The following is a 13,505-nucleotide window of genomic DNA, read 5'->3' as shown; positions in this document are numbered from 1 at the left end:
ACTAAACTCTCCAAGTCGCACAGTTTATGCACTGAATCCTCAAGGCAATAGGAAACAAAAATCGTAATTCATCAACAAAATTTATTTATAGAAGTTGCAAAACTTACAATTTTTGATACAAGGACGTTATATATAACAATAAGTAATAGGCTAGTTGACACTTTTTTTCTTGTCTTTTAAAATTTGATTATCGTTCTACCAGACAAATTTTTTTTTTTCGTATTTTTTTGAGACGTTATTACAAGAAAATTTTAGTTTTTAAGTATGTTTTTGACAATAGAATACAATACTTGTATTCCATTTTGGGAAACAGCATTATCATGACTCTCTAATAACAGATTAAGATTCACTTCTTGCAAGGGTTGTCGTACTTGTTGCTCAGGTGATAAATTCTGCAATAGGTAATTTTTATTCTTTGGTTATCTACTAAAATATTACTATAAATGCAACATTAGTATTTATATGAGTACATAAAGCAACCAACCAGCAAAATCTTTTTTCAAATTTGTGAATGATATCTTTCTCTTACAAAATTTGCTAGTATTCAGATATTTTAAAATGAGGGAATTCCTATATTATCACAAACAAGAATGAATACGAAGAATGATGGACAGGCATTGTCTTTGAGGCGCGGAAAGCATAATGTTAAATTAATGTGATCCTTCTTAAAATGATCACTACATATGCAGCTGTATCGTGATGGCTTGAAATTAGGCCTGTTAATGCTGTTTAGCCATTTTTGTCTTAAATTATGATTTTTTGGAAATCTGAAAAATATAAAATAACTACACTTATAGAACATAAAATAATTTATTAATTTATACGTTTTCGCTTATCTCGATGATATAGCGAAACAAATCAATTGTTCACTATTCATCGGTATTGTAAACAATACTTTCCCAACACTACGTATACGGTCAAACCAAAACTCGTGAAATAATTCAATTCTTTAAAGGATTGCCCATAAAACCACATATGGTAAAGCTTTAAATTAGTCAATGGGACAAATTAAAAAAAAAATACCATTAAAATACTCAATATCAACAGAAAAATCAAAGATTCCCCCTAGTGTTGTTTGGGTTTTGTTGGTGCAGGCAACAACTGCGCACTTCACCATTGTATAATATTTAATTTATTTTGCGATTCACAAGCTTATTGGTTATTATTTCCGTAATATTTCGAATACCGTTACACCGGAACCACAACAATTGCCATTTTGAGTCACCAAAATCAAAAGATAATTTGGTCACAACTGACATAATTGATGTTGTCATGTAAAATATGTCTAACCTCTTTACGCAATGACTTAAAAAATATCTATCTCGCTCCATTAAGGTAACTTTCTTTAAGTTAGAGAGGTTACGAAAAAATTTCATTTATTCTTTAAAAAATTAAATCCTTGACTAATTTTGACGTAAAATGCCACAGGTCCATTATATATAGGTGTCAAAGCTTGTACCGAATCGTAAATCTATGGAAAAAATATATGGAAATGTCATCCGCATTAAATTAAGATATTGTACCTTTAGATTCGGCGGTACAATTTTTTTTACATTTTCTGTCTACGTTTTTTTTTTTACAACACCACGTAGTATCTTATTAATCTGTAGACAGCACAGACTTTAATGCAATGTTGAATGTTTTATGTTCAATTCTAATAATCTGTGGTCCAATAATCGATTTGTTTTTAATTCAAAAATCAAATTCAAGTTCTTAATCAAAGTTTTAAGATTACTCGTTCCTTGTTCTAAATATTATATTGCTGTGTATTATTATAATTGTAAATAGAAGTGATCTCAAAACATAATTTTAAAGCGTAATTAAATAACTGCTTAAATATAAGTCATTTGCGTGTGTAAAGCAATATAATAAAATAACTTAAGTAAAAAAATGTAAACAAACAAGATTTTATAGTATTTCATAGGAAATGAGTTTTTAGCGTTACGGTAACAGTTAGCTAAAACTGAGGGTAAACTCTTCTTCGGGTCCTTAAACACTATCTATCCCTGGCTGCAGTCCATGAGATCCAGAATACTTGCAGCCTTCATCGTCTTCGAAGCTAAAGAGTATTTATTCACTTTTCAGTGTTTTCATAGGGTTAATATACCCATAAAGCTGAGGGGATACATTGAGTAAATTAAACAAAGTTTGAATAATTTTTTCGAGTTGTTACATTAGATTTTTAACATGTTTAGAAATATGGAACAATCATTAGAAGACAGATTATATGATTCAGTGCTTCAAGACAACCTCGATACTGTTTTACACTTTGTGTCTCTAGGTAGGTAATTTTTTTTTAACTGTAATTTATCAATCTATTTTTAATGGCCTTGTCTGTCATGTATAGAAAGAGGCCTCTTTCTTTCCAGGACAGGGGATTTTGGAAATTAGATCCACCTTTATGCTCTAACGTGGGCTAATGGTGATTCTGTATGTCTGTTAGAACCACTTAGTGCAGGTGCGTGCCTTAGAGGAGCCCTGCATCAAAATTAGTTGGGGGGCCCAATTAATGAAGGGTAAAGATTTCTTACAAAAGAAACAAAAATGCTCGCTCAAAATAAATATGACTATGACTTAACCTAGGATGTTTACATCTTTTAGATGCATGCTTAAGCAAGGAATTAAGAGAGATTGTGGATTTCCTAATTTTTGTGTTTAAAAGTGAACAGCCCCTGTAGTCCCATATCATTGATACAGATAACGGTGGTAGCTATGCCCCTGGAACCTCTATCAGATAATAATGATTAAGATGCATGCTCCCCAGCAAGCTCTCCTAGGTACTGGGTTGTAACACAACCTAATTCTCAATGCTATTGAGAGTTTACACAAAAATAAGGAAAAAAAACCAATATTTTATTACCCAACCTAGATCTCTTACCTACAGTTCTATATTTATATTCAATATTAAAATTTTCCAGGTGCAAACCCAAATAAAATAACTTGTCACGGTAAAACATCAATGGGAGAGGCTGCTAAAGGAGGAAATATGGCTATTGTCAAGGCACTAATAGATGCCTGTACTGCTAACAGCACAATAAAGAAACCTTCACAAGGTTGTACTAAGAAGAGATATTCAAAATCACATAAGAGGAAATTAAATAGCAGTGAATGTGAGGAGACAGTGGTTAAATACAAAAACTTAAGTGATAGAACTTTTAAAGAGACTCAGATAGATGAAAATGATTCATTGAGAGGTCAGACTCCTGAAAAAAATCAGGGTTATTTTGTTTTTATACACAGTGACGGCTCCAGTAGTGATGAAAGTCGTATTGGTGGTAGCAAGTCTCCAATCAGCCCTTCCTCTTTAGCATCCACACCGCAAGCTGAGTTGGAGTGGGATGAGGAAATAGTTAATGTAGCACCAAGCACAAGTGAAGATGAAACATGGACATCTATGTATAAGTAAGTAGTATGATGCAATCTTTATGATATCAATCAATACAAGATTTTAGATGTAGGCAGGGCATCACACTAAAAGTGCCTTCCACCTACATGACATTGCATCTTGATTTTAGCATAATTTATGTATGACCTGCGTCTAGCAACTGCTGCAGCTAATTTCTGAGATGTCATAAATATTGCATCAACTATATCAGTGTTTGTGTAGTGCAAAATGTTTACACTGTGTGCCTTAAATTATGAGAATCAGAAAATCACTAGCCCTACCTAATTTTTAAGGGCCTGTGTAGAGCCAGGCATATTTCTTTTAATGATATAATACAATGGTTTGATGGTGTAAATACTACCAACTTCTCAACTCTGTCTGTGTGAAACTGTGATAGTCTGAATGTTTCTTCCTTTTTCATTTGAGACATACGATTATATTACATTGATATTTCTAGAATTGTAGCAATATTTACCAGCTCTCTATTTGTTCAATGCCATTTTTATGGTAGCAGCAGTGTTAATATACTATATGACATAAAAAATCTCATTCTTTCTTTTTTAACTCTTGTATTAAGCTGCAAATTCTGTGAAACTTCCAGATGGTATGCAGCAATTTTGGAATGCACTGGTGCTGCAATTGCTTCCGCATCAGTGGTGACAAATGGAATTGACCAACAAGATGCTTTTATGAGGACAGCACTACATTATGCAGCAGAACAAGGACATTGTGGAATTGTTAGATTAATTTTAGATGCAGGTATCACAATACACACCTCATAACTTAGTTTGTGCCTTTGCAATGGGGATGATGATTAGGTATTTATTGATTTTTATGATATATTCGGGTAAATAAGCCTAATGTTAACTAATTTATACATAAAAAACAAAGATTGTCTGGATATTTGCAAAATAACTAAGATTATAAAATTTCAAAATCTATTAAAACATCTTTTATCGTAATTAGATGAAAATTCATATTAAACTCACAAATAACAAATATATTAGTAATTTTGCTTGAACGCCCATACAAATCTAACAATCAGTAGTTCATATGTCTCGTAGTTCATATTCAATTTGTATGAGGCGTTTTTCAGGGATCCGTGGCAGCGCCGCAAATCTGACCCTTTTAATCCCTTTAGCTCCGAAAGTAATGATCACAGATACCCTGTTACTTTTACAAAATTGCTTTACTATTAGCATACTCTTAATTTATATATTATTTAAAAAACCGTCATCATCCCTTCGACCACAGACAGACTTGTTCAATCACAGACAGGCTCCCATGTTGACACCTGCTCTACTCTCTATATAAAAAAGTAGTTATGTGCAACTGATTCCATTAAATTGCTAGTGCCAGATCCACCGTGTAACAGAGAAAAAAACTCTGAGCCCCAGACTTGTGACTCAGGTGTGGGGTTAGAGTCCTTTAAAACCAGTTAATCTGTTCCTCCAGCCCAACCAAGTTTGACATGATCTTATTAGAGTAGCTTTGTACACCCTTTCCAATGTAGAACTTATTGCAGTTCCACTAAAGTCAAGATCTTTAAGCTGGTTAGAGATTTTGCTGGTATGGTACATGACAATTTTTACTTAGGTCATATTTAAGAGGAACACTTCAAATTAATGAATAGTTATATCTTCACATCTCTGTAATTATGTACATTATCAAAATCATCATTATCAACCTATATTTGGCTCACTGCTGAGCTTGAGTCTCGTCTCAGAATGATAGGGCTAAGTCCACCACGCCGGCCCAATGCAGATTGACAGACTTCACACACACAGAGAATTTAAAAAAATCTCTGGTATGCAGGTTTCTTCACGATGTTTTTTCTTCACCATTTGAGACACGTCATATTTAATTTCTAAAATGCACATAACTGAAAAGTTGGAGATGCATGTCCCGGACCAGATTCGAACCTACACCCTTCGGAATCGAAGGCAGAGGTCATATCCACTGGGCTATCATGGCTCTGTAATTAAGTACAATGTCTAAATCTGCAGGGTGTAAAGTAGATATAACAGCAGGAGATGGGTTAACGTCTCTCCACATTGCTGCTATGAGGAATCACGCAGAGATAGTAAAACAACTTTTGGCTGCCGGCAGTCATGTCAACTACAAAACTCATGAAAAAATGACACCCTTACATTTTGCTGCGTCAAGGGGATTCCTAGAATTGGTAGGTATGAGAATTTTTTTTTATTGATTGAGTCTGCTACTTTTACATAGTTTGACATATACAAAAAATTCAACTTATGAACTAACATGCACAGCTTAAGAAAAATCGTTTTAATTAGATTAGATTAGATTGAAAATGTAAATATTTGTTTTGTAACATTATTAGATAAAAGTGATATTGCAAGCAATGTAGCAAACATTGCTTGCAAAAAATTATTTCAAATTCTATTTTTATATTTTTTAATATTTTTTTATTTAATTTTACTTTAATCTTTTAAGGTGAAAATATTAGCCAGTAATGGAGCTTACTTAGAGGCGCGCGACACAAGTGAACGTACCGCTTTATACTTAGCAGCCGGACGGGGTCACGTGGATGTTGTGCAGTATCTGATATCTGTCGGAGCAAATGTTAATGGCGAAGAAATTCATGGTATGCACAAAAATATAAGTCCTTGTCTTCTGTTAAATAAAAGTTGCTATTTCCCTTTCTTAGACTGTACTCACTAAGTCAACTTTGTACCTACCGCATCTATATGTATCATAACCATTTTAGGAATGGTTGTTTTTCTCAATTTTCCTAAAGCTATAAAAGCTCTTGTGTTATCTATGGTATAACAAACCTGAGTTTGTTATATATTAAATGTCTTACCACCATCATCACAATCAACTGATGGACAGTTGTGTGTGATATAGTTTGGCTAATGAAAGTAGAGAGTTGCCTGGCAAATTCAGAAAAATATCTACTAATATTTATTTAAAAAAACGTAAATGTGTGAAAACATGTATACGTACAAAACTCGAGTTATTTAAGAGTGTGCAATATGTAATTTGGTGGTTACAAATGGTTCTGGATCTCAGATTCTGGAAAAGTTAGGAGCCTGATATTTGGGTAAATGATATTTCAAAGTTTTAGCTTCGTTATGACTATACAAAATACACAATTTGTAAAACTTCTCTCGATAGTTTATTTTTTTTGAAAAATACATGTTTTGCTCACATTTTGCTTTCAATCTCAGGTAAAGGTATTTTCTTAAATTTTTGTTTGTATAGAAAATTTGATATATATCTTGAACATGGCCATTTTGTTTTTCGTTATGTAGTTTAGTTTACTTGCAATTAGGTAAAAATGGTTTTGGCGCTCACGTCATAAAATTTGCGTCGTGCGTCAATCGCTCCGTGCTTTTCACTCACGTGAAAGTCATAATTCGGCGTCTCGTTTGCGCTTTGAATTTTATCCATATCGTACCGACGCGCTGCGCGCTCTTAAATGCACTATTGTTTTGTTATAACGCCTTAAATTTCGTTTTAAATTTGTTTTTTTTTTCGATTTCATTATGTACTTCCATTAGCCAAACTCTAGATGTGTATATTTTCAGGTTACACACCTCTTTGCGAGGCTGTATGGCAGCGGTACACTCAAGTGGTCGAAGTTCTTCTCTTATCCGGAGCTAGAGTGACTCACTCGCACAAATTACTGCATAACGCTATTATACAACGACAGGTAAGGTTATGGTATAGTTACCATAGTTAGGTATAGGTTATATTAATTGTTATTTATTTCTACATAAGTATACAAAGTTTGCACAGAGTAAAGATCATACAGAGTGAGTCTTTACAAGCAGCGTGGTGAAGGCGATGAAACCCATTAAAAACAAATGTTACGCGTCTCCTTGACATCCGCATAGGTATACAAACTTTTTTCATAATTTGTATTTCAAAATTTAACACTAAAAACAATAACGTAAATTGATATAATAACCAATAATTATCAATAAAAAAATACTCCATCTTAATTTTTTAGATTTTACGAACAGTTTTTTTAAATATTTCAAAACTGTTCACAAAGTATTTGGAGCGGTTACGACACCATGAGCTCCATCTGCCTTTTTTTATTGTTTACAAGTTAGCCCTTGACAATCTCACCTGATGGTAAGTGGTGATGTAGTCTTACATGGAAGCGGGCTAACTTTAAGGACGAGGATGAAAATCCACACCCCTTTCGGTTTCTACACGGCAACGTACCGGAACGCTAAATCACTTGGCGATACGTCTTTGCCGGTAGGGTGGTAACTAGCCACGGCCGAAGCCTCCCACCAGCCAAAAGCCTAGCATTCTTAATCTGTGAAAGTTTGGTAATAGATTGTGTGGTGGGAGATTTCTTTCACAAATAGCATTGTTACTCTTTAAAATAATCTGGCTTATCTTTTTTTTCATTTTAGGAGGACATAGTCAGAATGCTCGCAAATCTAGGCGGTGGTATAAATTTACACAATGACAATGGTGATACGCCGTTGCTTCTATCGGCGAGGTTGGCTCAGCCTGCTGTTGCTCGGATACTTCTGGAAAAAGGTGAGGTGTTGCAAAAACTGCTGTGGAATAGGTACCATCCATACTATATTTTCTTTGTAACGTGGTGCAGGTGACAGGTATCAAGTATCTCAATTTTTTATCTGGCTCAATAATACACGTTAATACAGATTAAACTGCCATATCATATAAGGAATAACAATGACATTTGTTAATAAGTTTTGATAGCGATCGTTTATCTCAAGGACAAAAAGAAATAACTCAAGTAAAGAGCAAATACAGAGATAGATATTTAGTCTTGAATAGCACAGTTTTATTACTTAGACCTATATTTATATATAGGTATAAGTAAAAAAAAATAGGTATAAGTAATATACCTATATTTATTTCAACTCTCTTTATAGATCTTTCTTGAGACTTTTTTCTTTTATCGAATAAAAAGTAATGGAATTTTGATATTTGTATGAATCAATTTATAATGAAACACGGCTAAAGTTACTGTTTAGAACGTCGGTATGCTCGACTTTCGAACCCATACGGGGACCTTAGTCATGAGCTAGTTCTAGCTACGCGGCACAATCCAGTCTGGATGGCGGCATTCATGGCATCAATATTCGAAACAAGTCGGGCGTTGTATCACGTGAGATTTAGCCGTGTTTCATAATAAATTCATTTGTACCCTCAGACCAATTATTGTATAAGACCTGCCTCGCTAGACGTTACTTTTCTGCCAAAGTATATGATCAACGATCTAATGCGATTATAAAAACTGTATAGTATCGATGTTAAATAGTTGTAAACGTGTTCGTCGGTTAAAGAGCTCCGTAAAAATATTTTTTTGTGTAATTGAATGGGGATGATGACTAGGTTTGAATATATTGATTTTTATGATACATTCGGGTAAATAGGGTCAATGTTAACTAATTTATACATAAAAAGCAAAGATTGTCTGGATATTTGCAAAATAAATGAGATTATAAAATTTCAAAAACTATTAAAAATATTTTATCGTAATTAGATGAAAATTCATACAGTTTTAGCTTCCTTACATTAAATGTGACATTTTTTAATATATGAACTATGAGCATAAACGCACAAATAACAAGGATATTAGTAATTTTGTTTGAACGCGCATACAAATCTAACGATCATTACATTGCCTATGACGTCATTATTTCGAGCCATTTTGTATGGAGCGTTTTTCAGGGATCCGCGACAGCGCCGCAAATCTGACTCTTTAAATCCCTGTAGCTCCGAAAGTAATGATCGCAGATACCCTGTTCCTTTTACAAAATTGCTTTGCTATTAGTATACTCTTAATTTATATACAATTTAAAAAACTGTCATCATCTCTATTGTGTAAAAAACGGGCAAAAACTTAGTACAAGATATATACCAAATATAAGCTCGTTTTCTTCAGAAAATGACAGAAAATTTTGTTCGTGACTATGAGTATGATACAGGTCCTTCTATAATTGGTCTGAGTTTGTACCTATGTATTGTTTTAGGAGCCAATGTCAATTCCTGCAATAGTATAACGGGTGCAAGTGCGTTACACATAGCAGTGGAGAGTATAGAAAGCGCTGAGGAATTTGAGCAATTGCTCGTCTGTTTGATAGAATACAAGATTGACTTGAACTCCACCGCTCTTACCGGCGACACAGCACTTAATAGAGCTCTGTTACTACAAAAGTAAGTTTTCTCTCATCTGCTTTGTGCTTCATCATCATCATCATCATATCAGCCGATTGACGTCCACTGCAGGACATAGGCCTTTTGTAGGGACTTCCAAACATCACGATACTGAGCCACCTGCATCCAGCGAATCCCTGCGACTCGCTTGATGTCGTCAGTCCACCTTAGCTTTGTGCTTATCTGAAACATATTAGGCACATGTCCACAAACATTATGGACTAGCTGACGCCGCGCGGTTTTACTCGCGTGATTTCCGTTCCCGTAGGATTGCGGGGATAATATAAGTTAAAGTCAAAAATTCATTTATTTCAAATAGGCTTAGTTTACAAGCTCTTTCGAAACGTCAGGTAATAATATTAAACTCAAGATAATGGTGATAATAATTATTATTGAATAGCACAGATTAACCAACCCAAAATGACGGTGTCATACCCGTCACAAATACGAAATTCAAAAACGAATACATTCTCGAGTCAGTGCGACATGAAGAGTCGCATCAGTAATTTTCAATATTATTCAAGAAAATGGCGTCTTATATTTTTAAATATTTTAAAAATTGTTCACAATAACTAGAGAAATAAGATGGAGTATTTTTTTATTGGTAATTATTGATTACTAGCGGACGCCCGCGACTTCGTCTGTCCTTAGACCTCTTTAATCCAACCCTTATAATAGCATCGCTGTAAAAATGGAGTAACATCTCCCGTTTTCCAAACATTTCCCTTCACTGCTCTGCTCCTATTGATCGTAGCGTGATGAAAAGTACCTATACTATAACCTGCCCAGGAGTATGAAGAATAATTTTACCAAGTTTCGTTAAAATCCGTCGAGTAGTTTTTGTTTCTATAACGAACATACAGACAGACAGACAAAAATTTTACTGATTGCATTTTTGTCATCAGTATCGATAACCCCCTGATAGTAATTTTTGAAATATATTTCATTTACAGAATTGACCTCTCTACAGATTTATTAAAAGTATAGATTGTATTAATTTACGTAATTGTTGTTAGTGTTCAATTTTGAAATACAAATTATGAAAAAAGTTAGTAGATATATGTTTGATGACGTTTGGTTTTTTATGGTTTCACCGGCTTCACCACCCTGCTTGTAAAGACTCACTCTGTGTATTGATAATACCAAGACTTACTTTTTAACGTTTCAGAGACCTAGCAGCGGTGTTATTAATACGTCATGGGTGTGACGTAAATGCATGCGATTTACATTCATGCGGCTTGGACAACCTATCCATCGCTAGTCGAAGACGCTCCATACGCCTTGCTAGTTTGCTCCTAAAAGCGGGCCACCATATCCCAATACCAGATCCAAATAACTCTATACCCAAAGAGGGTACAACTAAAAAATGGCTCTACAATATTTGTAAACACCCACCTAGTCTATTCGATTTGTGTAGAATAACACTACGGCGATTTTGTAAGAATAGACCCTTGTTTAACTATGTCCACTCTCTACCATTACCGAAGAGTTTAAAATGTTTTCTAATGTTGGAAGATGAAGGTAACACGGACATTTATTGTACCTAAATGCGTTTTTTAGTCCTTCGTTGAGAAAATTAGATTACAATTTCTAGTCAATATCTAGTAGATTTATCTATTGTCGAGGGATGACAAATATTCGAAGTGATCTTAAAAGGCCCTTGAATTTTACGGGGCTATAACTTGAAATTTGGGTCAAGATGCAGTACTCTACTTAAGTTCAGATGGAACTATAAAACAATAAAAAAAAATTTTCAAAATCGGTTTATAAATTACGGAATTATCGTTGGACATACATAAAAAAACATACATACAGCCGAACGTAGAATCTCCTCCTTTTTGGAAGTCGGTTAAGAAAGAAGTAAACATGTTTTACTGTCGAGGGAACAACGCTTACACCTTGTGTTGAAATTTTATTGAAAAACGTTTTCCACAAAAACTTGATTTGTTTGATAAAATAATCAGTAGAATAGATATTTATGGAACTTCGTAATGATTTATTTCAATAAAACTGTGTCCTTTCGAATATTATGGCCTAACAGCCAGTGTTATGTTATTTTTAAATAAAATAATGAAACCTTACAACAACCGGATAAAAAAAAATATCGTTTCTCCTTACGTATGTTGTAGTCATGAAAATAATTGGGAATCCATCGGGTCCATGCACTGTATTCGATCTAAAACTATTCTCCTAGTCGTAGTTATATAGGTATGAATAAGAGTCTGTATATTTAGTACCAAAATTACCTAAATTAATGTACACAAGGTCATTAGTTGACAAAGGCGTTGCAGGGAATATTTTATTTAAGTAGGTGTATAGTATACTACTCGTAGTTCGCATCAAGTATTTGTACCACTCTATAATCTTCAATAGTCTTAACACTAAAAGCGCCAATAACTCATCGATTAGAAGGCTGGAATCAACATCATTATGTCCTAATACGATGTTCACTAGACAAGTTGGAGGGTAAAACAAATATTGGTTGTATTAAAAAAAATGTTCTAATGACTGCATTGTAGACAGAGAAGTAAAGACCACCCCCCCCCCAATCTACGGCTATGGTGGCAACCTGTAAGTTAGTGAAAAACTGGTTTAATGTAGTGTTAGTATGTCAAATTGTATATGTATATAACAATAATTTATAACTTTACTTACAACGGCACGCCAATCATTTGTCTATTTATTTATCTGTCTATGGGGTGCATATTTTAAATTAAATAAAAATATTGTGTGGTTGTGCTGTACCATGACGCGAATCTAAAAATGTATTGTTTTGTGATATTAGTTTATATAATAGAACATTTAGCTATAACTTTAAATTCATCATCATCATCATCATATCAGCCGATGGACGTCCACTGCAGGACATAGGCCTTTTGTAGGGACTTCCAAACATCACGATACTGAGCCGCCTGCATCCAGCGAATCCCTGCGACTCGCTTGATGTCGTCAGTCCACCTGGTGGGGGGTCGGCCAACACTGCGCTTACTAGTGCGGGGTCGCCATTCCAGCACTTTGGGACCCCAACGTCCATCGGCTCTTCGCACTATGTGCCCCGCCCATTGCCACTTCAGCTTCGCAACTCGTTGAGCTATGTCGGTGACTTTGGTTCTTCTGCGGATCTCCTCATTTCTGATTCGATCACGCAGAGATACTCCTAACATAGCTCGTTCCATCGCCCGCTGTGTGACTCTGAGCCTTCTTATGAGGCCCATAGTTAGCGACCAAGTCTCGGAACCATAGGTCATCACTGGCAACACGCACTGTTCGAAGACTTTTGTCTTCAGGCACTGAGGAATTTCGGACGAAAAGATGTCGCGAAGTTTCCCGAATGCAGCCCAGCCGAGTTGGATTCGACGGTTCACCTCTTTCTCGAAATTGGACCTACCTAACTGGATCATATGTCCTAGGTATATGTATTCGTCTACAATTTCGAGTGCAGCGTTCTCAACTATAACTGGGTGGAGCGATACATGAGCATTACACATTATTTTTGTTTTGCCCATGTTCATTTTCAGGCCCACCTGTTGAGAAACGCTGCTGAGGTCATTGAGCATAGTACTAAGGTCATCCAGAGTCTGTGCCATGATGACTACATCATCCACGAACCGCAGTTGAGTGATGTACTCGCCATTGATGTTGATGCCAAGTCCGCCCCAGTCCAGAAGCTTAAAGACGTCTTCCAATGCGGCGGTAAATAGCTTCGGAGAGATCACATCTCCCTGACGCACTCCTCGCTGCAACTGGATTGGCCTCGTAGTCTGATCCTGAATACGGACTGACATAGTGGCGTTTTCGTACAAGCACTTCAACGCTTGAATATACCTGTAATCAATTCGGCATCTCTGCAATGACCTTAGCACAGCCCAGGTTTCCACCGAATCGAAGGCTTTCTCATAGTCCACAAACGCTAAGCAAAGTGGCTGGTTATACTCGTGAG

At 35.3% G+C, this 13,505-nt stretch overlaps 1 protein-coding gene across 3 annotated transcripts; it reads left to right on the top strand.

Moving 5' to 3' along the window:
- The first annotated feature begins 1,675 nt into the window (after positions 1–1,675).
- LOC112049385 (ankyrin-3-like) lies at positions 1,676–13,402 on the top strand. Of its 3 annotated transcripts, none has more exons than XM_024087244.2 (10): positions 1,676–1,892; positions 2,086–2,281; positions 2,919–3,402; positions 3,987–4,144; positions 5,392–5,567; positions 5,846–5,996; positions 6,943–7,067; positions 7,786–7,915; positions 9,382–9,565; positions 10,734–13,402. In XM_024087244.2, the coding sequence occupies exons 2-10, from the start codon at positions 2,188–2,190 to the stop codon at positions 11,110–11,112; spliced, it is 1,881 nt and encodes a 626-aa protein (XP_023943012.2). In that variant the 5' UTR covers positions 1,676–1,892; positions 2,086–2,187; the 3' UTR covers positions 11,113–13,402. The 3 variants fall into 3 exon arrangements, with proteins under 3 accessions (XP_023943012.2, XP_052747368.1, XP_052747367.1); XM_052891408.1 differs by having other exon boundaries at positions 1,676–1,969; XM_052891407.1 differs by having other exon boundaries at positions 1,676–2,281.
- The last annotated feature ends 103 nt before the right edge of the window (positions 13,403–13,505 follow it).

The sequence above is a fragment of the Bicyclus anynana genome, chromosome 3 (genome assembly GCF_947172395.1).
Source record: "Bicyclus anynana chromosome 3, ilBicAnyn1.1, whole genome shotgun sequence".
NCBI classification, from domain to species: Eukaryota; Metazoa; Arthropoda; class Insecta; order Lepidoptera; family Nymphalidae; genus Bicyclus; species Bicyclus anynana.
The sequence above is the reverse complement of the archived record's forward strand: the minus strand, read 5'-3'. Positions and strand labels throughout refer to the sequence as shown.

What these genes read in the sequence shown, in the direction of transcription:
- LOC112049385 (XM_024087244.2), top strand. Translation starts at nt 2,188, where the DNA reads ATGTTTAGAAATATGGAACAATCATTAGAAGACAGATTATATGATTCA. An exon ending in TAGATTAATTTTAGATGCAG is followed by an intron (nt 4,145 to 5,391) that starts GTATCACAATAC and finishes CTAAATCTGCAG; the next exon opens with GGTGTAAAGTAGATATAACA. An exon ending in ACGCTATTATACAACGACAG is followed by an intron (nt 7,068 to 7,785) that starts GTAAGGTTATGG and finishes TTTTCATTTTAG; the next exon opens with GAGGACATAGTCAGAATGCT.